The sequence below is a fragment of the Crocuta crocuta genome, unplaced genomic scaffold (genome assembly GCF_008692635.1).
Source record: "Crocuta crocuta isolate KB4526 unplaced genomic scaffold, BGI_CrCroc_1.0 scaffold488, whole genome shotgun sequence".
Taxonomy (NCBI): Eukaryota; Metazoa; Chordata; class Mammalia; order Carnivora; family Hyaenidae; genus Crocuta; species Crocuta crocuta.
This window is the reverse complement of record NW_027530995.1, coordinates 826,666-844,750: the sequence shown is the minus strand read 5'-3', so window position 1 is coordinate 844,750 and position 18,085 is coordinate 826,666. Positions and strand designations below refer to the sequence as shown.

The window sequence follows — 18,085 nt, the reverse complement described above, 5'->3', positions numbered from 1 at the left end:
GAAAAAAAAAAACAAAAAAAAAAAAAAAAAAAAAAAAAAAGCAGTAAAGGACCAAGAATGAACTGGAAAAAAAAAGGTATTCATATAGAAATCTCAGAAAATAACACCGTTATATAACTAGTTCCCAAAACTAGGAAACAATTTAGGCTTTCAGAAAGAAAACATGGAGAAAGAAAAGACATAGGGACAAAAACATTGTGTACTTGCTGCCATCACAGCAAGTAAATTACACCAGACGATCATTTTGGCCAATTTGTCACAAAGGGCACCACAATTGTCCCTAAGACTCTTTTGATGTAACTTTCTTTAACAATAGTTATACCAAAGATGTGTGAGGAAAGGCCTTCTAATAGAAAAACAAAAGTCACAGTAAAATGCAAAAGAAAGTTCTTACTTCTTCCTCTCAGAGCCCAATATCCTAAACAAATCCTTAAAGTACTGCGGGACACGCACAACCACATTCTCTGAGGGGCCAATGTCTTTCAGACCGGGGTAGAGTCTGGAATCGATGACCTTCTTGATGTAGCCCAGCCAGTCAAACTGAAGAGAAAGAAAAAAACACTGAGTGAGAGAGCATCTGTTGGGCAGCAAACAAGGAGAAAGGCAAATCTAGTTGGTTGAACATAGTCCACTGCTTGTACCGGATTTGTGACCAAAGTGAGAGATATAACTGCTCAAATCTACAAAAGAAACGACTGGTCCCTGCCACCCAGACCTACTGTCTGGATCATAGATTCCACACGTGTTCTGCACCGTCTGCCCACAGACAGCACACCCCTCACATGGTGACAGGCACACTCACGCCCCGGCCCCTCCAGCGCCCTCCCACTCTCCTTAGCTCTCCCTCCTTCGTTCTCTACCCTGACCCGGTCTCCTGCCTCCCACTCCTCTCCCACACACTCCATGCTTATGCTTACCCTCACCCCTGTTCCCGGCACCCATTTACCGGGGTCCATACACAGATGCCCCGCATGTTACTGGCCTCCCCTCTGGGTGCAGCCTTTCTTACACAGGGAAAAATAGGCAGCAAGAAGTAACAAGTGTCCCCTCTTCAGAGCACCACTAACTTGGTGTTTTTAACTGGCTACCCCAAAAGTCATTTCCTATCTTTTTCTTTTTTTCCTCCCTTGCCTGTGTCCACTATTGAAATGGAAAAGCAGTTACTCACTTGTGGCCTCCCTTGTAGGCAAGGGATGGCCAAGATTCCCGGTCTTACCGAAGAAGTAAAGGGAAGATACCTGGCAATATTCTGGGAAGGCTTTGGTTTTTTCCTGGTGAAAGAGACACACATGGCTATCCTGGCCCTTCCCCTTTCTCCTGCCGTGATGCCAGCTGTGATATGCGGAGCTGCGGCAGTCACCTCGCAACCCTGAGTCACCACGCAGGAAGTAAAAAAGCCAACACGCTAAGGCGAGTGGAGTGGAAGGAAAGAACTTTGGTCTTTGACAACACTGGTAAACAGCAAGAGCAACACCAAGAGTCACCTGTATCCAGACTTTTGTCATGTAAGAAAATGGGCTTTACGTTTTTAAGTCATTCCTGGAAAGGTGGTCTGCTCCCTACAAAGAAAGCATCCTGAAGCACAAAGGATAGTCCATGTGGTGAGTGACAAATAGGATGATAACCAGTAAGACTGGTAGGTTTCACAAGGTAAAAGTTTACACACACACGATGCAAAATCACTTGTAAAATGACCACTTAAGATCAAATTTCCTAGACCACTTTCACCAACCTGAGGAATCATAGCACTCAGCTGGGAAATGTTCATTTTGTTATACATGGCCTCACTGGTTCGGTTTTCATGTGGAATCATGATCTGTTGGGAAGAGACTTTGGTTATTTTTTCAAACGAACCATTTCTTGATGCATGATTACTTTCTACATGTGCCAAAACATCTGCCTAGTATCATAAAGGTTTTCAAGATTTCGGTGCAGTGCTGAACTTGGGAGAGAGGGGGAAAAGGCATCACGTTAGGCAAAATTAGGATTATGATAATAAAAAGAAATTTTCCTGTCCTGTTCAGTGTGAAACACTGTCCTCACCATAAAAATAACTTCCCAAATCCTTTCCTCACCAGTAATGTGAATGGACAAAAATCTATTACTGGCTTAGGTTTCACAGCCAAACTGAGATTAGGCAACTGAGACACATATTTTCACGAAAGAACACTGGACTATCACGATACCACTGCCATCTGTGATCATTCTGGCAACAGCTCATTACCTGCCCTCCCCTCTTCCCTCCGCTTTCTCTGGCCTTGAGACACCCCCGTCACCACTGCTTGGGGAATAAGTTCAGTTACCACCCAACTACATATTTCCAAGTCTACATGTCCAGCCCTGACTCTTCACACTCTTTCTATTCCCAATACTCAGGCTCTTGGCCACTGTGCCGATACCAACTCTAAGCTTCTAGCCTCTGCTGTGATGACTCTAAGAAGAGCAGCAATGATTATCTTCCTCGAGGGCCACCTCAATCACTTCCATGGACAGGAAGCAGCTCCCCAAAGCCCTAAACCATGTTCTGCTTTTGCCGTAAGGCCCTCCATCATCTGATTCCCTTGCATTAAACTTGCCACCTCCTACCTCACACCTCACGCAGGACTCCCCTGCCCAAGCACCGCCATCCACCATCACCACTCCCATAGTTTGAACTAGGATTCAGAACGTTGCCCAACATTCATTGTCTCGGTCAAAACTTTGCAGCTGAACTACACTTGGCTCCTAACACAAAGGCTACTCCACCAACAAGACCTCCCTTTGTGCACACTTCTCTCTAGCTGGTAGTGGTTAAATGCCCACTTGCATGGCTAGATTCATGTGGACTTTTTGTGCTTGGCTAGGCTGTCCTATCTCCCCAGATGCAGAAGTTTCCCTAGTACTGTGTGTGTCCCACTAATTTTGAATGACCTAGGGGTGTAAAAGATGGGAGAGGAGAGTCACTGGCTGGGCAAAAATCTATGCACCATAGATTTTTCAAGACAAAAATCACACACGGCTGAGGGACAGACATCCACCCCCTCTTTTCTAAATGCTTCAGAGCCCTCAGCTTCTTCCTCCTCAGCCTCCATGGGAGAGCCTTCACGAATCTTATGAACAGCTGCCTGGCTGTATCTGAATCGTTACCTCAGAGAATGTTTCTCCTCCCTCTCTACTAGGGCTCACAGCCCCAGAGTGAAGCCCTTTGGCCTCAGAGCTGTTTTCAGCTTTCTGCCAACTACTTCCCCCACGCCATGGATTTGTCACTTCATTTAGCCTCTCAACAATCCCTAGTCTTGCCTCAGCCCAGCTGTTTTTAGTTCCCTTTTTGGTCCAAATCCCTGGCTCAGGGCAAGACCTTCTCCCCTGTATCAGAGCTTCAGTCCAAATTAGAGCTCTGCGTCTCCCCTTTGCCTGGGAAGGGAATCCAGATGGCCTCTAGACATGACTGAGGGGCCCAGTCTCTGACTCCAGACCATCCTCAGCCATCTTCACACGCTTTTCAAAGGTGACACACGGGAATGAACTTTTTGCTCTGCAAGTAGGAGTCTCGACAGAAGTACACAAGTACATCACCGCAGCTGAGAGAAACGAATTCCTCCCGACCCTTACCAATCACTCCAACTCTATACCTCAACACCGCACCACCACCACTTTGCCCAACACCAAACCAAGCGACACCTGGACTCACACACAACTCTGTATCTTTACCAACTTCTGTTATAAAAGACTACCAATCCATATGCAAGATCTTCTTGATTAAAGTATCATTTTTTGTCCACTACAAGGTATCCCCACAAGCATATATCACATGTGCTCTCTCTGGTCCTGAGAATGCATAGGGACTTTTACTTTGCTTCTTCTATAAAAGAAGTGATACTCTGAACAAAGCTAACCACTGAGGATTTCTCGTTATTCCCCCTCAAGTGTGTTCTTAGATTTCCACCCTGAACCTGGAAGAACTTAAAGTAACTTATACAGAACATAGCATGTGACACAATGACATTTAAGTGGGACAAGAAAAGAATGAAAAACAGGATTAGGTACAAGGTAGGACCAGAATAGCAGCTAAAACATGCTTAGCAGCATGCCCTATATACTTTCTACATCAAATTATATATCAAGTATCTAGTTTGGGTAGGCAGACTTCCCAAAGCCCTAATTTAGGTCAGACTGACCCTGAGTGGGAATGATATAAAGAATAAACTAGATCTTAAAAGTCGCTTCAGCATCCGACTTCGGCTCGGGTCATAATCTTGCAGTTCGTGAGTTCGAGTCCCGCATCGGCCTCTGTGCTGACAGCTCAGAGCCTGGAGCCTGCCTCGGATTCTGTGTCTCCCTCTCTCTTTGCCCATCCCCTATTCTTTCTCTTTCTCTCTCTCTCTCTCTCAAAAATAAATTTTAAAAAAACGTTAAGAAATAACCTTTCCCTCAAGCAAAATCAATACAGATTTATTAACTATTCTTCTCTAGGAACCACACACAAGTTTTTTAGGAAAACATAGAGGATCTCCCTGGTGCTGCTCTTTAGCCACAGCTGAGCGGCATCTGGACCTTGGGCTTCAAGCAGGGAGACAGAAGGAGTGAAGAGCTCTTCTCTCTGTCATGGTTCTTCTTCCTGTTACTTCGCAGAGGGGATGCTATTAATTATACCTTGGGCCCAAAGGACAATGTCATAGAATGCTATTTTTATATTTCTTTTCCCTCATAATATACTTTTTTTTAAAATAAGGGAGAAAAAAGAAAGAGATTTCACATGAAGACTTACCTCGGCTATCTTAATTTCCAGTCTAAGCACTGACTTCATGTCATGCTCCGCTCGGGAACTATTAGCTCCCAAAAGCACAGCAGTATCCACCATGAACTTGTAAAGGGCATCCCGATACTACAAGAGATAAACATGCAAGTGACCATGACAAGAGCCCATTTGAAGGTATGTTTCAGGGACAAAGAAGAACAGAAACATCAGGTGGAAATAAATGTTCTTTCTTCATTTTCACTCTGTACTCAAAGTACGGGACAGGCATTTGGCAATACTAACCACCCACCTACCCCTTTGGGAGAAAGAAGCTACTTGGGTACTGTTTCCATGAGAGACAGAGATGTCCAGCCACCAAGGATCAAGAGAACTAGTTTTCTGGCAACCAGTGATATTATCATCTCCAAAATGAGCCCACAATAGAAAGTTAAAGGTCAGACTCCTCTTTCCAGGCAAGTGAGGCTTTAATAAAACAATGGGAAAGAACTGTTGCTAAAAGCAGGAGGCTTGATCCATGAAGACTAGTGGAAACTGTGATTTACTCTCTCCTGGCTCAATTTACCCACCTTCACATTAAGAAATAAAAGATCAGTGATGGCATAGCTGTCTTTTCAGTTTTGTATGGATTTTACAAAGTTCTCCTCACTACTCAAGGAAAAAAGAAGGAAGAAAAGAAAGGAATGACACAGAGAAACCTAGCAAACAGCAGATACAGAGTTTCCTCCCTGCATGTTCATAAACCCATTTGCAAGCTATTCGTATGTCACTGGAGAGGGATCCTACTCTGTGGGAACTGTGGGATCTTGTTGAGGGTCACCTCTCCTTTCGGATATATTTGTCAGAACTCAAAACCCCACATAAGAAATCATCTCATAGTTCTGTTGTGGAACTAAGATTTCCTAACATACCCTTACGACCTCAAGACCTATACAGTGCTTGCATATAGCAGGGCCTTAACAAATATTTGTTAATCAGTAATCAAGTTTTGCAAACAGTCTTAATTAGAAACAATGTTTTGCAATTCCCAGTTCAATTTAAGCAATTATTGTGTCAGTCAATACATGTATAAAAGGCCTTGCTAGGCATTCTGTGCTTATGGGGGATACAGACGAAAAATTACATAATTCGGGAGTCTGGGTTCTCAATGTGTGATCCAGTGAGGGAGATAAACATGTAATTACTAACTGTAACATCAGAGAGACAAAAATAAGTTCCTTAACAAAGCCGCTAAGTGTTTGGAAATTCAAGAACTGAAGAATTCCAGCCTGGATCAATCAGCACAGAGCACTTGAAGGAGAGAGGTTCAGGAGCAGTGAAGAGACCTCCTGTGAGTTGAGCAAGCTGCCTTCGTTGGGGGAAAAGTAAAAGTAGATGAGGCAGCAAAAGTGCTTTGGGATCATGTCACAGGGAGACCCTGAATTCCCTCTAAGGAACTCAGAGTCTAGCACATGCGCAGAAGCATGCTGGGAGCCAAATTTTGAGAAGAGGACTTGTCCAGTGGTGCTAAGGAGGCCATGAAATGAACAGGAGGAGGTACCAGTTGAAAGGCTACTTGTTGTAGTCAAATCCAGAGTTAATAAGGATCTGACCTAAGGTACTCAAGACAGAATAGAGGGTTCCGATGGAACAGAGAGTTTTAAGCCTCTGACTCTTGGTTTCGGCTCAGGTCATGATCTCACAATTTGAGTTCAAGCCCCCCATCTCGCTCTGCACCGACAGTGTGGGGCCTGCTTGGGATTCTCTCTCTCTTCCTCTCCTTGCGCGCTCTCTCTCAAAAAACAAACCCACACTGAAGTGCCTGGGTGGCTCAGTCGGTTGAGCGTCAGACCGCAGCTCAGGTCACAGTCTCACAGTTCATGGGTTCGAGCCCCACGTCAGGCACTGTGCTAATAAACAGCTCAGAGCCTGGAGCCTGCTTCCGATTCTGTGTCTCCCTCTCTCTTCCCCTCCCCTACTCATGCTCTGTCTCTCTCATTCTCTCAAACATAAATAAATGTTAAAAAAAATTTTAAACAAAACAAAAAACACGCCAACCTTACTTGATAAGTGTCCTTGCACAGAAAGTTAGTTGCCTAAGATCTTACCTAGCTTCCTGCCCTCCATTCAGAACCTTCTAGATACAGGGTTCAGTATCGGCAAAGGTGCAGGGACTTCCATTGTGAGCCAACACTTCCCAGTCTAAGTTTCTACATCCTTAGGCTGGCCCAGAAACCAGAACTCCCTAGTCAAGGGTCCCCTGGGTCTGAGGGTCCTTTGGAAGTTCAACCAAGCTTCTAAAATGAATTCAAAGTGTCAGGAATGAAGCAGCTCTACTCTAATCTCCAGGAAACTACTAGTTCTCCAAGCCAACCTAAGAAGTCTACTGGAACTGAACCCATCTGGTTCTCATTAACCTTACATTAAGCTGTGGCACCTGTTCAGAAAACAGATTCTTGGGCCCCACTTCAAGTCTCCTAAATCGGACTCTCCTGGGCTGTAGCCCAAGAATCGACATTTAACAGGAGGTTCCCAGATGATTCGCAAGCCATACAATTTGAGAACCACCGGTTAACTATGTCAACGCAGTTAACACTCCCCACCACCACCACTTTACTTCTGCAAAGTACAGTGAGCTTGCTACAGTTCTGAGGAAGGGCTGCACGCTCATTTCTTGGTTACTTGATTCAGCTGTGCTGTATCCCCAGCTCGATCAACAGGACATTGAGCCTTGATGCCCAGACTTCCAGAAGACCGGGAATGCCATTCGTTTGCCTGAATAAAAGGCCTCGGTTTCCTGCGCTGGGAAAATGGTCATCCGACAGTCACATTGCTCATGTCCGGTAAAGAGTCAGGGATTTTAGAACAACTTATGAACCCAACGACAGTATGACAAGGTGCAGAGTTGGATAGGAGTAAGACTTACAGACTTGGCTTCTGTGCTATTGTCGAGGTAGTCTTCCCTCACAGCTAGGGAGAGAGTTGCTTGGTCCAGCTGTTGAGACAAAAGATAAAGCATTCTGCTTGTAAAATGTAAATTCTTACAAACCCTTTTAACAAGAGTCATGAGATCCGCATTCCAGTCATAGTGTGAGTCACCATTACACAAACTGTTGAATGCACTCAGAGCTATGTGCAAACAGGTACTTCAGCAATGACAGAATTTATAAAATGTCAGAGACCTGCCTTTGCTTCATGGTTTCTAACCCTTTTGAGGTTCGATCAAGACTGAATAGCACCAAAGACTTCGGAGTTGAAATAGGTTTTAGAAATGATTTAGGTTTCCCCCTTCTTGTGGATAAACAAAAGACAGAGAAATGATGTGACTTTCCCAAAGTAACAGGGCTGGGCAGGGCTCAGAGAAGAATCATGGTCTCCTGTCACCAGATCCAGTACACTTCTGATATTTTACAAAATTGTATTTTACAAAATGCCAATCTGGAAAGGGCCAATCAACCACATTTTCTACCTCCATATCCCTACAATACTGTACTGCATTGATTTTTTAAGTTTATTTGAGAAAGAGGGTACACTCAAGCAGGGGAGGGGCAGAAAGAGAGGGAGCGTGAAAATCTCAAGCAGGCTCCACGCTGCCAGCACAGAGCCCAATGCGGGGCTCAATCCCACCAAGAGTGGGACCATAACCTGAGCCGAGATCAAGAGTTGGACGGACGCTTAACTGACTGAGCCTCCCAGGTGCCCAGATTTTTTTTTTTAATTTGTATATATTTTTGAGAGAGAGAGAGAGAGAGAGAGAGACTGAGCATGGATGGGGGAGGGGCAGAGAGAGAGAGAGAGAGGGAAGCCAAAGAATTGGAAACAGGCTCCAGCCTCTGAGCTGTCAGCACAGAGCCCGACACGGGGCTCAAACTTATGAACCTCGAGATCATGAGCTGAAGTCGGATGCTCAACTGACTGAGCTACCCAGGTGCCCCCCAATTTTTTTTTTAAGGAATCAAATGATAATCTTGTTTTGAGATATCTTTGCAAAATTAAGGACTCTCTCTGGAAAGTTTAGGATAGATGATAAAAATACAAATAATAATCAGATAACTAAATAACCAGGGTTAATATGGAAAAGCAGAGCATAATTTCTTGAATGACACACTCTCAGCACTTCAAAGGCAATCAAAGGGGAGAGGACAGTGTTTTCAAAGAATGTGCTATGACAACTGGACATCCATTTGCAAAGAAAAAAAAGAACCTTGATCCAACCTCACGTCTTAAATAAAAACTAAATTAAAATGGAATCACAGACTTAAATGTAAAACCTAAAACTACAAAACTTCTAGAACATTAACATAGAGGTCAATCTTTGTGACCTAGGATTAGACAACGAGTTACTCGACATGACAACCAAAATCACGATCCACAGAAGAAAAAGTAAGTTGGACTGCATCAACATTAAAAAACTTTTGCTTTGTGAAAGACATTGTCAGGAGAATAAAAAGATGAGCTATAGTCAGAGACAAAATATTTGAAAATCACACATATGAAAAAGGACTTCTATATAAGGAGACCTCAAAATGCAACAGTAAGAAAGAAAACCCAATTTAAAAGCAAGCAAAAGATCTGAATGGACAATTCACCAAAGAAGGTATGAAGATGGAAAGTAAGTGCATAGGAAGATGCTAAACATCACTACTAATGAGGAAAATGTAAGTCACAAACACGAAAACACCACTGTACATCATTAGAATGGCAAAACAAAAACAACCCTCCAACAACCTGCTAACATAAAAGCTTTCCAGGATGGGGAAAACCTGGATCACTCGCACATCGCTAATGGGAATGCAAAATGCAGAGCCACTTTAGAAACCAGTTTGACAGTTTCGTTTGAAGTTGAACAGACACTTCTCTGTGTACCCGCAATCCCACTCCTAGGTCTGTACCTAAGAGAAATAAAAACTTGTGCTCATACAAATACCTGTGTGGAACTCTATTCATAATTGCCCAAAACTGTCAACAACCCAATGTTCTTCAACCGGTGAATGGATAAAGGGTGAAACACAAGAGAACACTACTCAGCCATAAAAGGGAATGAACTCCTGATACACACAACAACACAGGCAACTTTTAATCACATTCTGAAAAATGCAAAACTACAGGGACAGAGAGCAGGGTGTAAGGATGGGGAAAATGGGGGTGCCTGGGTGGCTCAGTCGGTTAAGCGCCCGACTTCGGCTCAGGTCATGATCTCACAGTTCGTGAGTTCGAACCCCGCTGGCAGCTCAGAGCCTGGAGCCTGCTTTGGATTCTGTGTCTCCCTCTCTCTCCCCCCCTCCCCCACTCACACACTGTCTCTCTCTCCCTCTCAAAAATAAAGAAACAATAAAATTTTTTTTTTAAACAAGGATTGGGAAAATGGTTAGCTACAAAGGGGCAACATGAGGAAATGTTGGTGGGGGTGATGGAACTGTTCTGTTTTCTGACCATGGGGGTGGTTACATGACTCTAATGTGTTTGTCAAAATTTATAGACATGTACATCAGATAATTAATTTCATTGTATGCAAATTTAAACTGAACATTTTTTAAGTTCTAGAACCTTCTCTAAGTCTATGGCTGTTCTTTCTGGAGTTTCAGCAACTACCTAAAGACTAAAGTAAAATGAATCCCAACAGATTTTCTACTTTATATAATTCACACGGGACAAACTTAAGCCAAATTAAGAAGATGGAAAATCTAAATAACAAATTGAACATTAGTAGCATTTGGATAAAAACTGGATTCTACAGGCACATATCATTAGTTTATATTCCATACACTGTTTTCATCTATTCTAATTCTTCTTCATTTTTCTACCTACCTTAAATAGTTTCTTTAATCCATAAAATCTGCAAAAGATCATAGTTTTCCATAAAAATCTCCTTCATATGCAACAAATTCTACAAAGGCCAAGTTAAGAGTTAGTGCTACAAAGAAAAATTCAAGGAAAAACATCGCTCTTGTTTCAAGGGGGAAGAAAAAGAGGTATTCATAACATCCATCTTGTCTGCATGTGTGACTAAAATCCTCAAACTGCTGTGTTCAATCTTCTGGTCTAACTGGCCCCAAACAACCAAGTCGTAACCAGTGTGGCTTCATCCTACTGAAATTCCCTATCTACCACCGTTTCTTCCAAGAATTTAAGGAGCCAGGATCGTGAAATACGATATTATGATTAAGATGCTTTGGCTTTCAATTAGATCTGGGCAAGGGGGAGCAATCTTGTGAGCTTCGGTCACATAGGAAAGGAAACTCAGGAGATGATACCAAGAAAGCCAAAGCTTCCTTCTGATTAAATGAAGTTAAATCCGCTTATTGTAAAAGTTTAGAGGATTCAAGTAAAGTTACTGGACCTTTTTTAAACCTTCACACTCTTACGGTTTCTAGGGAACGTTTTCAATACACCCAACAGAATAAGGTCTGTCAACTAAATCACTTCAGAAGCATACAAACTCTTGAGGCAAACGACTTTCTCAAGAGACCAACATTAGGACACTGTGTTACTGGAGGTTTGTTAATCCTTGCATTTACAAATGATCTGGATATCCCACGTAGAAAATACAATACGTGTTTAGGAAACCCGATACGTTGAACTGAAAGATGAACTTTTTTCCTCCAAGTGCAACAAACCTCAGTTTAGGAAAACAAAGCGGTAACACAAAAAGAAACATCTGACAAATTATGATTTAGAAAGCGAAAAGGCAAAGCAATTAGAAAACCTTCATTTCCAAGAGGGTCTCTCCTTGTCATCCTTATAGGTTTTGCTAAAAAGCCAGACAAAAGCGGGCCACTGACTAATGAGGACTTCAAGTCACTGTTTCAGTAACAAATACTGAGACAACCCTGGTCTTCGAAACATTCCTTCAGAAGCATATGCATGTATTCAAGTCCTTGATTGTCCTTTAAATCCTCACTCTTGTTATCTCCTTACATAAAATAAACCCACACACATGTAACAAGGTATGTTTGGGAGCTTTAACTTCTGTTGTTGCCTGTATTTCTGTATTTCCTTTCTCCCATTTCAGCCCGTGGCAAATCCTGTGCCTTCTCGCCACGGGGGAGTTTTACAGAGGACCGCTTCGGGGAGTTGAGCAACCCCCGCTCACTCAGCTGCCTGTCCTTGGCATGGGGATACTTCTGTCCGCTGGAAATGCGCTTTTCTTCTTCACCCAAAGGTATTGTCACAGTGCTGTGCCTTCCCCAAAGGGGCCCTTCTTCTTAGCCCCATGGGTTTACGGGATTAGAAAAGCTAAAAACATTGACAAAAGTAGCACGTGACGGCAAAAGAACTCTACGGACATGCAAGGAGGAGAGTCTGAGGCAAGACACTTCTCCCAGAGCAAAAAGATCTCCTAGGCAGCCAGAGAAGTCCAAGCTTGTCATGGACAGAACGAGCAGTCACTGCCCCTAGAAAATGGCAGGATCGCAGAGTGCGAGGCCCAGGGCTCTGGCAGCAGAGCAGCGCACTGGAAGGGCCCGCGTGGGCTGAGACGACAGGTTTCTTCTCAGAACCAGGTAACTGATGAGGAGAGGGTCTTCTACCGGCCCCAGAGAAGCCTAAGAAATGGGGCCACCGGAAGGTTGGGGAAATGCACAGACGGGTTCGGTTTCCCACTACAAGGTGGCATGGGGGCTCAGACAGAGATAAGACCAACGCAAACTGCCTATTTCTCACACATGGGATCTTGAGATCTGAGAGGTACCAAAAATGAAGAGAGCCAAGTGGTTCTTCAAATGGTTCTGACCACTTGCCTCGTCATGCTTTAAGAAAAGGGTACCTCTTGTCATGTGCTACTGTGTATCAGCACCTATCTTATAAACGGTCACCAAATTCACCTCATTGAAACCTCACAGTGACAGTGAAAAGTACATTCAAATTCACCTGTCAATACACATGGGGAAAACGAGACTCACACAGGTGAAGCAGTTTGCACAGAGATAGTCACTGAGGAAATCACAAAGCCAAATCATGAACCTCAATCTCTCTAACCACAAAGCTTACACCTTTTTCCACTACCCTAGTGGTTTTCAAACTATGTTCCACAAAACGTACAAGATGCTCCAGGGGGAGGGGGTGGAGGAGGAGGCGGCGATGTACCTGGGCGGCTCAGCCGATTAAGCATCTGACTGTGGCTCAGGTGATGATCTCATGTTCGTGGGTTTGAGCCCCACATTGGAGTCTGCACTGATGGTGTGGAGCCTGCTTGGGATTCTCTCTCTCCCTCTCTCTCTCTGCCCTTCCCCTGTTTGCGCCTCTCTCTCTCAAAAATGAATAAACTGTACGGGGCACCTGACGGGCTCAGTCAGTTAAGCATCCAACCCTAGGTTTCTGCTCAGGTCATGATCTCACAGTTTCAGGAGTTCAAGCCCCGCCCTGGGCTCTGCACTGGCAGCACAGGGACTGCTTTGGATCTTCTCTCCCGTGCTCTCTGCCCCTCCCCCACTCACACTGTCTCTTCTTCTCTCAAAATAAATAAACTTGAAAAAAAAGTGCTCCAGAGGCTCCAAATATTTAATCAAAATTTTTATACTTTTAATCATTTCTAATAAAATTCTACAACACTAGCTGCTACCAATACAGTAATCTTTGTTGTCAGGTTCGTTGGGTTTTACGCAAATCTCAGAAGAAACCTTCTCCTACCCTATCAAGACACAGCTTGAACTTCTTTTAACTGTGTCACAATTACAAAGACTGGAGCTCTGTTTTGTTCATTCAAGTGTGTGACTATTCACACAAATAGTACAAACAGGGACATAACTAAAGCAAACGTACCCCTGCATTCAAATACCAAGCCATGATCAAACGCCTCAGTTTGGAACTGTTACCATCTTGGCAAAGGAGAGCAGCAGTAAGGCCATGAGTGCCTCCTCATATCTGGAGACTAGTCTATTCACTGACAGTCCAGAGTTTCCAGGATCCATTTCATTGAATATTAAGTATGCAAGGCAGGCTGTTAAAAATTGGGTGCCACGTTCTTCTATTCCCCATGTTTCCTGTAAGCTGATATTAAAACTAGAGGCTTGATGAGATCCAACTTCATTTTTTTTTTCTTTTCTTTTGGCAAGACATCATGGGTGACAGTGTATTCTTCCCACTGCCTGGTACTGGAAGGCACACAGAATCTGGTTGCCCCACTTTTAGCAAGGCTACCATTGATGTTTGAGTTCATTTGGTGTCAGTGTGATCTATCGTGAATTCCCCCATCAACCACTGGCCTAATGGTTCTCCTCAGCTATTGATGATAGCTGCCTTGATCCTTTATTCTCATTAGAAATGTTTTAAAACAGTAACTTTCTAATTCTATTCTTTCTCCTGCATTTCTTAAGCTGTGATTCTCCTATACACAAGGATTTTCCCTCATCAACTATTAGTTTACCCTGAAATCGGTCAGATCTACATTGTTGTAGATGAACAGAGACATATCAACCAAATTCACGTGAGATTCCTATTTGTAACCTGAATCAAAGACCACCTGCTTAATTTGTTTAAAGGAAATGTTTGAGACAATCAGGAAAACTGAAAATTAACCAATTGTTAGATGTTAATTATGGAAGTGTGATTACTTTGTTTGTGATAATAGTCTTTCCATTCGATAAGCACTGATCCACCAGTGCAATGACATTAATTTTGGATTTGCTATGAAATACTCCAGCCTCCTCCACAAAACAAGAACAGCCAAAAGTTGCCAGTTGTTGAAGCTGGGCTCACGAGTACATGGGATTTTGGTATACTTTTTATTTTTGTATTATTTTCCACAATACAATGCTTAAGGAAATACATTCTTAGACTAGGTCCAGAAACTGGGGAATAATGCTTACCATTTGTAACTACATTTATCTGTGTGAATCAAGATCTTCTATCACCCAACAGAGTGCATATACACTTCAGTTTGAAAGTCTCCATCTAACTTCAAAATACCACTTAAGGTGTCTGAAAGGATATCATAATAGTTCTGGAATGAAGAAAAACAGCCCTGAGACCTGGTTGGTTGGTTTTTAAAGTAAGGAATCTATCCGAATACAGAGGTCACCTGGACCGCTATGTAACCTCACTGTGCCTTGCATCCTGCATAGCACGTCGCATCCGGACAGCATCAGCACGTGTCTCGGTGCCACGGTCCTGTTCCTTCACCCAGCATGGAAGTACAGCTGTCCCTGGAACTAAGAATTTCCTCCCGAGTAGATGGGAATTCTGCCAGTGACTAGAGATTTATTGAGACTTCCATTGTCTAAACTATAGCTGGGCAGACCAGAGCCTGCCAGCCAGCCTGTCCCACAACCACACCCATTCACGTATATACTGTCTATGGCCGCTTTCCCAGATACGACAGCAGAACTGAGTAGGTGAGACAGAGACCATATGACCCACAGAGCCTAATGTATTTACTATCTGATCCTTCACAGGAGGGAAAAAAAAAAAAAAAAAAGCCAGCCCCTTGGTATAAAAAAAATGTAGAGTGTGGATTTTTAAAAGTTGACTTTCAACCAAAGAAGGTAACACACTCTAAAGATTTAATACTTCTAAAGTTTGATCATCATTATATCACCAATATTCTTCTGGTTTGACAACGGACAGAACTGGAAGGAAAATAATCAGGGATTCAATAAAATCTTCATTATTAGTCAAAGTAGCTGTGGAAACAAAAAATATAGCAGGGTCAAAACACAAAAGAATTTAAGAAATGTTATTTGAAGCCTTGCCAAGCTGTTTTACTGAGGAGTCTTTCTCTGTTGGTAGTTTTCGGACACTCCCAATTTTACCAATGTGATAGTCTACCTCAAGGTAGATCTGCCTGGCCCACTCCTTCATGGAAGGGATGCTTCCTCTCCCAACAGAAAACACAACCAAACACTTAGAACAGAACAAGTTTTTCTTTCTTTTGAAATGAAAGAAGGGAGAGTCAGGCTGAACTTGACAATGCAATTTTAGACGTGCCTGCAAGAACTGTGTTAGGGAAAGACGAACAAAGACTCATGGCATGTGCTCTCCGTTGTCAGGATAATGAGAGGGGAGGGGAGGGGAGGAGCAGAGTTCCCCGAGTCTTTGCAGCTTGCTCCCCACTGGAATTTAGGGGCCCCACACATGCTCAGAGTAGATATTTGAGGGCCAGATCAGAGAGGACTTGAAACTCACTCACAAGTTTCCTGAAAGGCAGACAAAACTGCTTCGTTCCTGGTTTACACTCTGCAAATCTGGGAGGAAGGGGACTATCATACACAGATCCTAATAGTTAACAGAATTGCTATCTGAGAATTTCACTAAGGTGCTAGGAGTCTCTTTCCCTAGGAAGACACCCCAAAAAGCTAACCATGAACTGAACAAACAGGATGAACAAATGCTCACTATACCTTCAAGATATGGTCACTGGATGCCTTGTCATCAGGGGACACATACAGTCGGATGAACACAGAATTGCTGTACTGGCCACGAAATGTTGCAAGGGTATGCAAAAGACTGAACTTTCTCTCGGACCACACCCCCTCAGGACCAATATTAGACTCGAGCACAGGCCAGCGGAAAGGTGAATGCCGCAGGATGTGGAGCAATGGTTTGGCATCTGCTCTTTCGATCGCTTCTGGAAGGGAGCAGATATGAAAGAAGAGTTAGAACTGCAAACAGGATCACCAAATAAAAGGCAAGTGTATCTTCTCAAGAGAAAACTCCCATAAGGTCCCGACTTGGCATTTCAGCTGTTTGCGGGAGGTGTGGTAGATCGAGCCTGGCCACAGAGACAGGACTACCTATGGTTCACACTTCAGTGTGACGGTGTAAGCTGGAAGTTCTTGCCAGGAAAGCAGACTAGAGAACCTGCTGGGATTCCTGACAATAAAAGACGGACTCACTACAGCCCAATGAGTGATACTATTAGGCTGAGAATATTCCGGAAATCTAAGGAACCACCCAAAGTAAAGGAAACTGCTTGGTAAAACCAACCCCTCCCCAGTACACATGCATTAATGCTTCAAGACTCCCTCGTCATCTTTTAGCGCCCTCTTCTAGCTCATCAAATATCTCAAATCCTAAACAAGCTAGAACGCTTCCCACAGGCCCTGGCTTCTTCCTGCAGTGGTCTTGAGAAAGCACACCAGATAAAATGGCAACTCTCACCTTAAGCCCACTCAGACCCAAGATGCCAAGACAGGCCTAACACACCCACCTAAGATGCTTATCAGGCTGATGGAAAAGCAGGAGGAGCCCGGCCCACCTGGGAATCTGGATTTTCTGGGGCCCCAGTAAGGCTCTATGGGATAGAGCAATACTCCCAAATGCCCTCTTCTCCCAGGCTCCTTCACAGACCAGACCCGGCCTCTGGATTCTTATTTCTACACCATATAAAGTGGGGTTTGCCCTTCTGACCCTACACAAGTTTCTCATGGCATACTTGATACCTAAAGAATCCAAGCCATAGAAATAAAATTCTTTTCCTATTTTCCCCATAAAGCCAGCAACGGAACATTAAGGCTGGGATACTCAAAATCCAGTCCCTGAGAATTGTTCCTTTCCTCAAACACGACTTTGAAACATTAATCTAATTCTTAGTAGTTCTTTGCCCTTAAATAATATCTTTAAACATTAATAGGATCTTTGAAGAACAGGGTGGTAAATATTTTATTTATTGTCTTTGTTACTCACTCTCATTCATGCAAGATGAATAAAGGATTTTGGCTTTCTGAATGGCTTCGGTGTCCCGCCTTCTACTGATAGATTTCTCCAAAAGTGCTAGGAAGGTTAAGAAAGGGTTCATTAGTATCCACCCACACATGGTGCCGAGTTAGGGGTCATCTGATAACCACAGTCCCAGCCTCCAGAAAATTAAATGTAAAGGCAGACAGCCCTGCAAAAGACACATCTATAAGAGATATACAGATGGCAGAACCGAGTCCAAGTTGCTTGCGGTGCAAATAAAAAATAAAATTTAACACTGTTTTTTCCATGGTTCTCCTAATTCACAGAAACCAAAAGTGCACTTTCCAACTGAGACTGGACCTGCTGCAGGGGTTAATGTTTTCTGCCACCTCCACAAAAAGAAACAGAATTCATTTATTCAAGAACCAAAAATAACTGAATTCTGTTCCTTCTTTCTACACCGGGTAAGGGTAATATCCTCAAAGGAGGCAATTTCATCAGGGTCGGGTTTCTTAAGATTTCTTCACAGCCCAGCCTCTCAGGGAGGTCACCTGGAAGAAATTTCCCATTAGAAGTGTTATTCAATGTTGCATAAACATGCTGTGGACATGGAAGAAGTTGTTTAGACAGGAAACAGAGAGGCAAGATTGGAAGGCCTACCCAAATTGCCTGAAAACTTGTCCATTTATACATGCAAAGTCTGGCCATTTAAATTAGGTCATGTGTATAAAATGGTTGCCAGCACAGACCTGAGCC

The 18,085-nt window shown here is 43.4% G+C and overlaps 1 protein-coding gene across 1 annotated transcript in view; it reads right to left on the bottom strand.

Moving 5' to 3' along the window:
* PHEX (phosphate regulating endopeptidase X-linked) overlaps positions 1–18,085 on the bottom strand; it is a 201,795-nt gene that overhangs the window by 143,634 nt on the left and 40,076 nt on the right. The window contains exons 4-9 of the mRNA XM_077770526.1: positions 17,336–17,422; positions 16,051–16,277; positions 7,641–7,709; positions 4,748–4,864; positions 1,733–1,816; positions 395–540 (exon numbers count right to left, since the gene is read on the bottom strand). Of these exons, the coding sequence (XP_077626652.1) occupies positions 395–540; positions 1,733–1,816; positions 4,748–4,864; positions 7,641–7,709; positions 16,051–16,277; positions 17,336–17,422 (730 nt within the window). The remainder of the gene's footprint in view (positions 1–394; positions 541–1,732; positions 1,817–4,747; positions 4,865–7,640; positions 7,710–16,050; positions 16,278–17,335; positions 17,423–18,085) is intronic.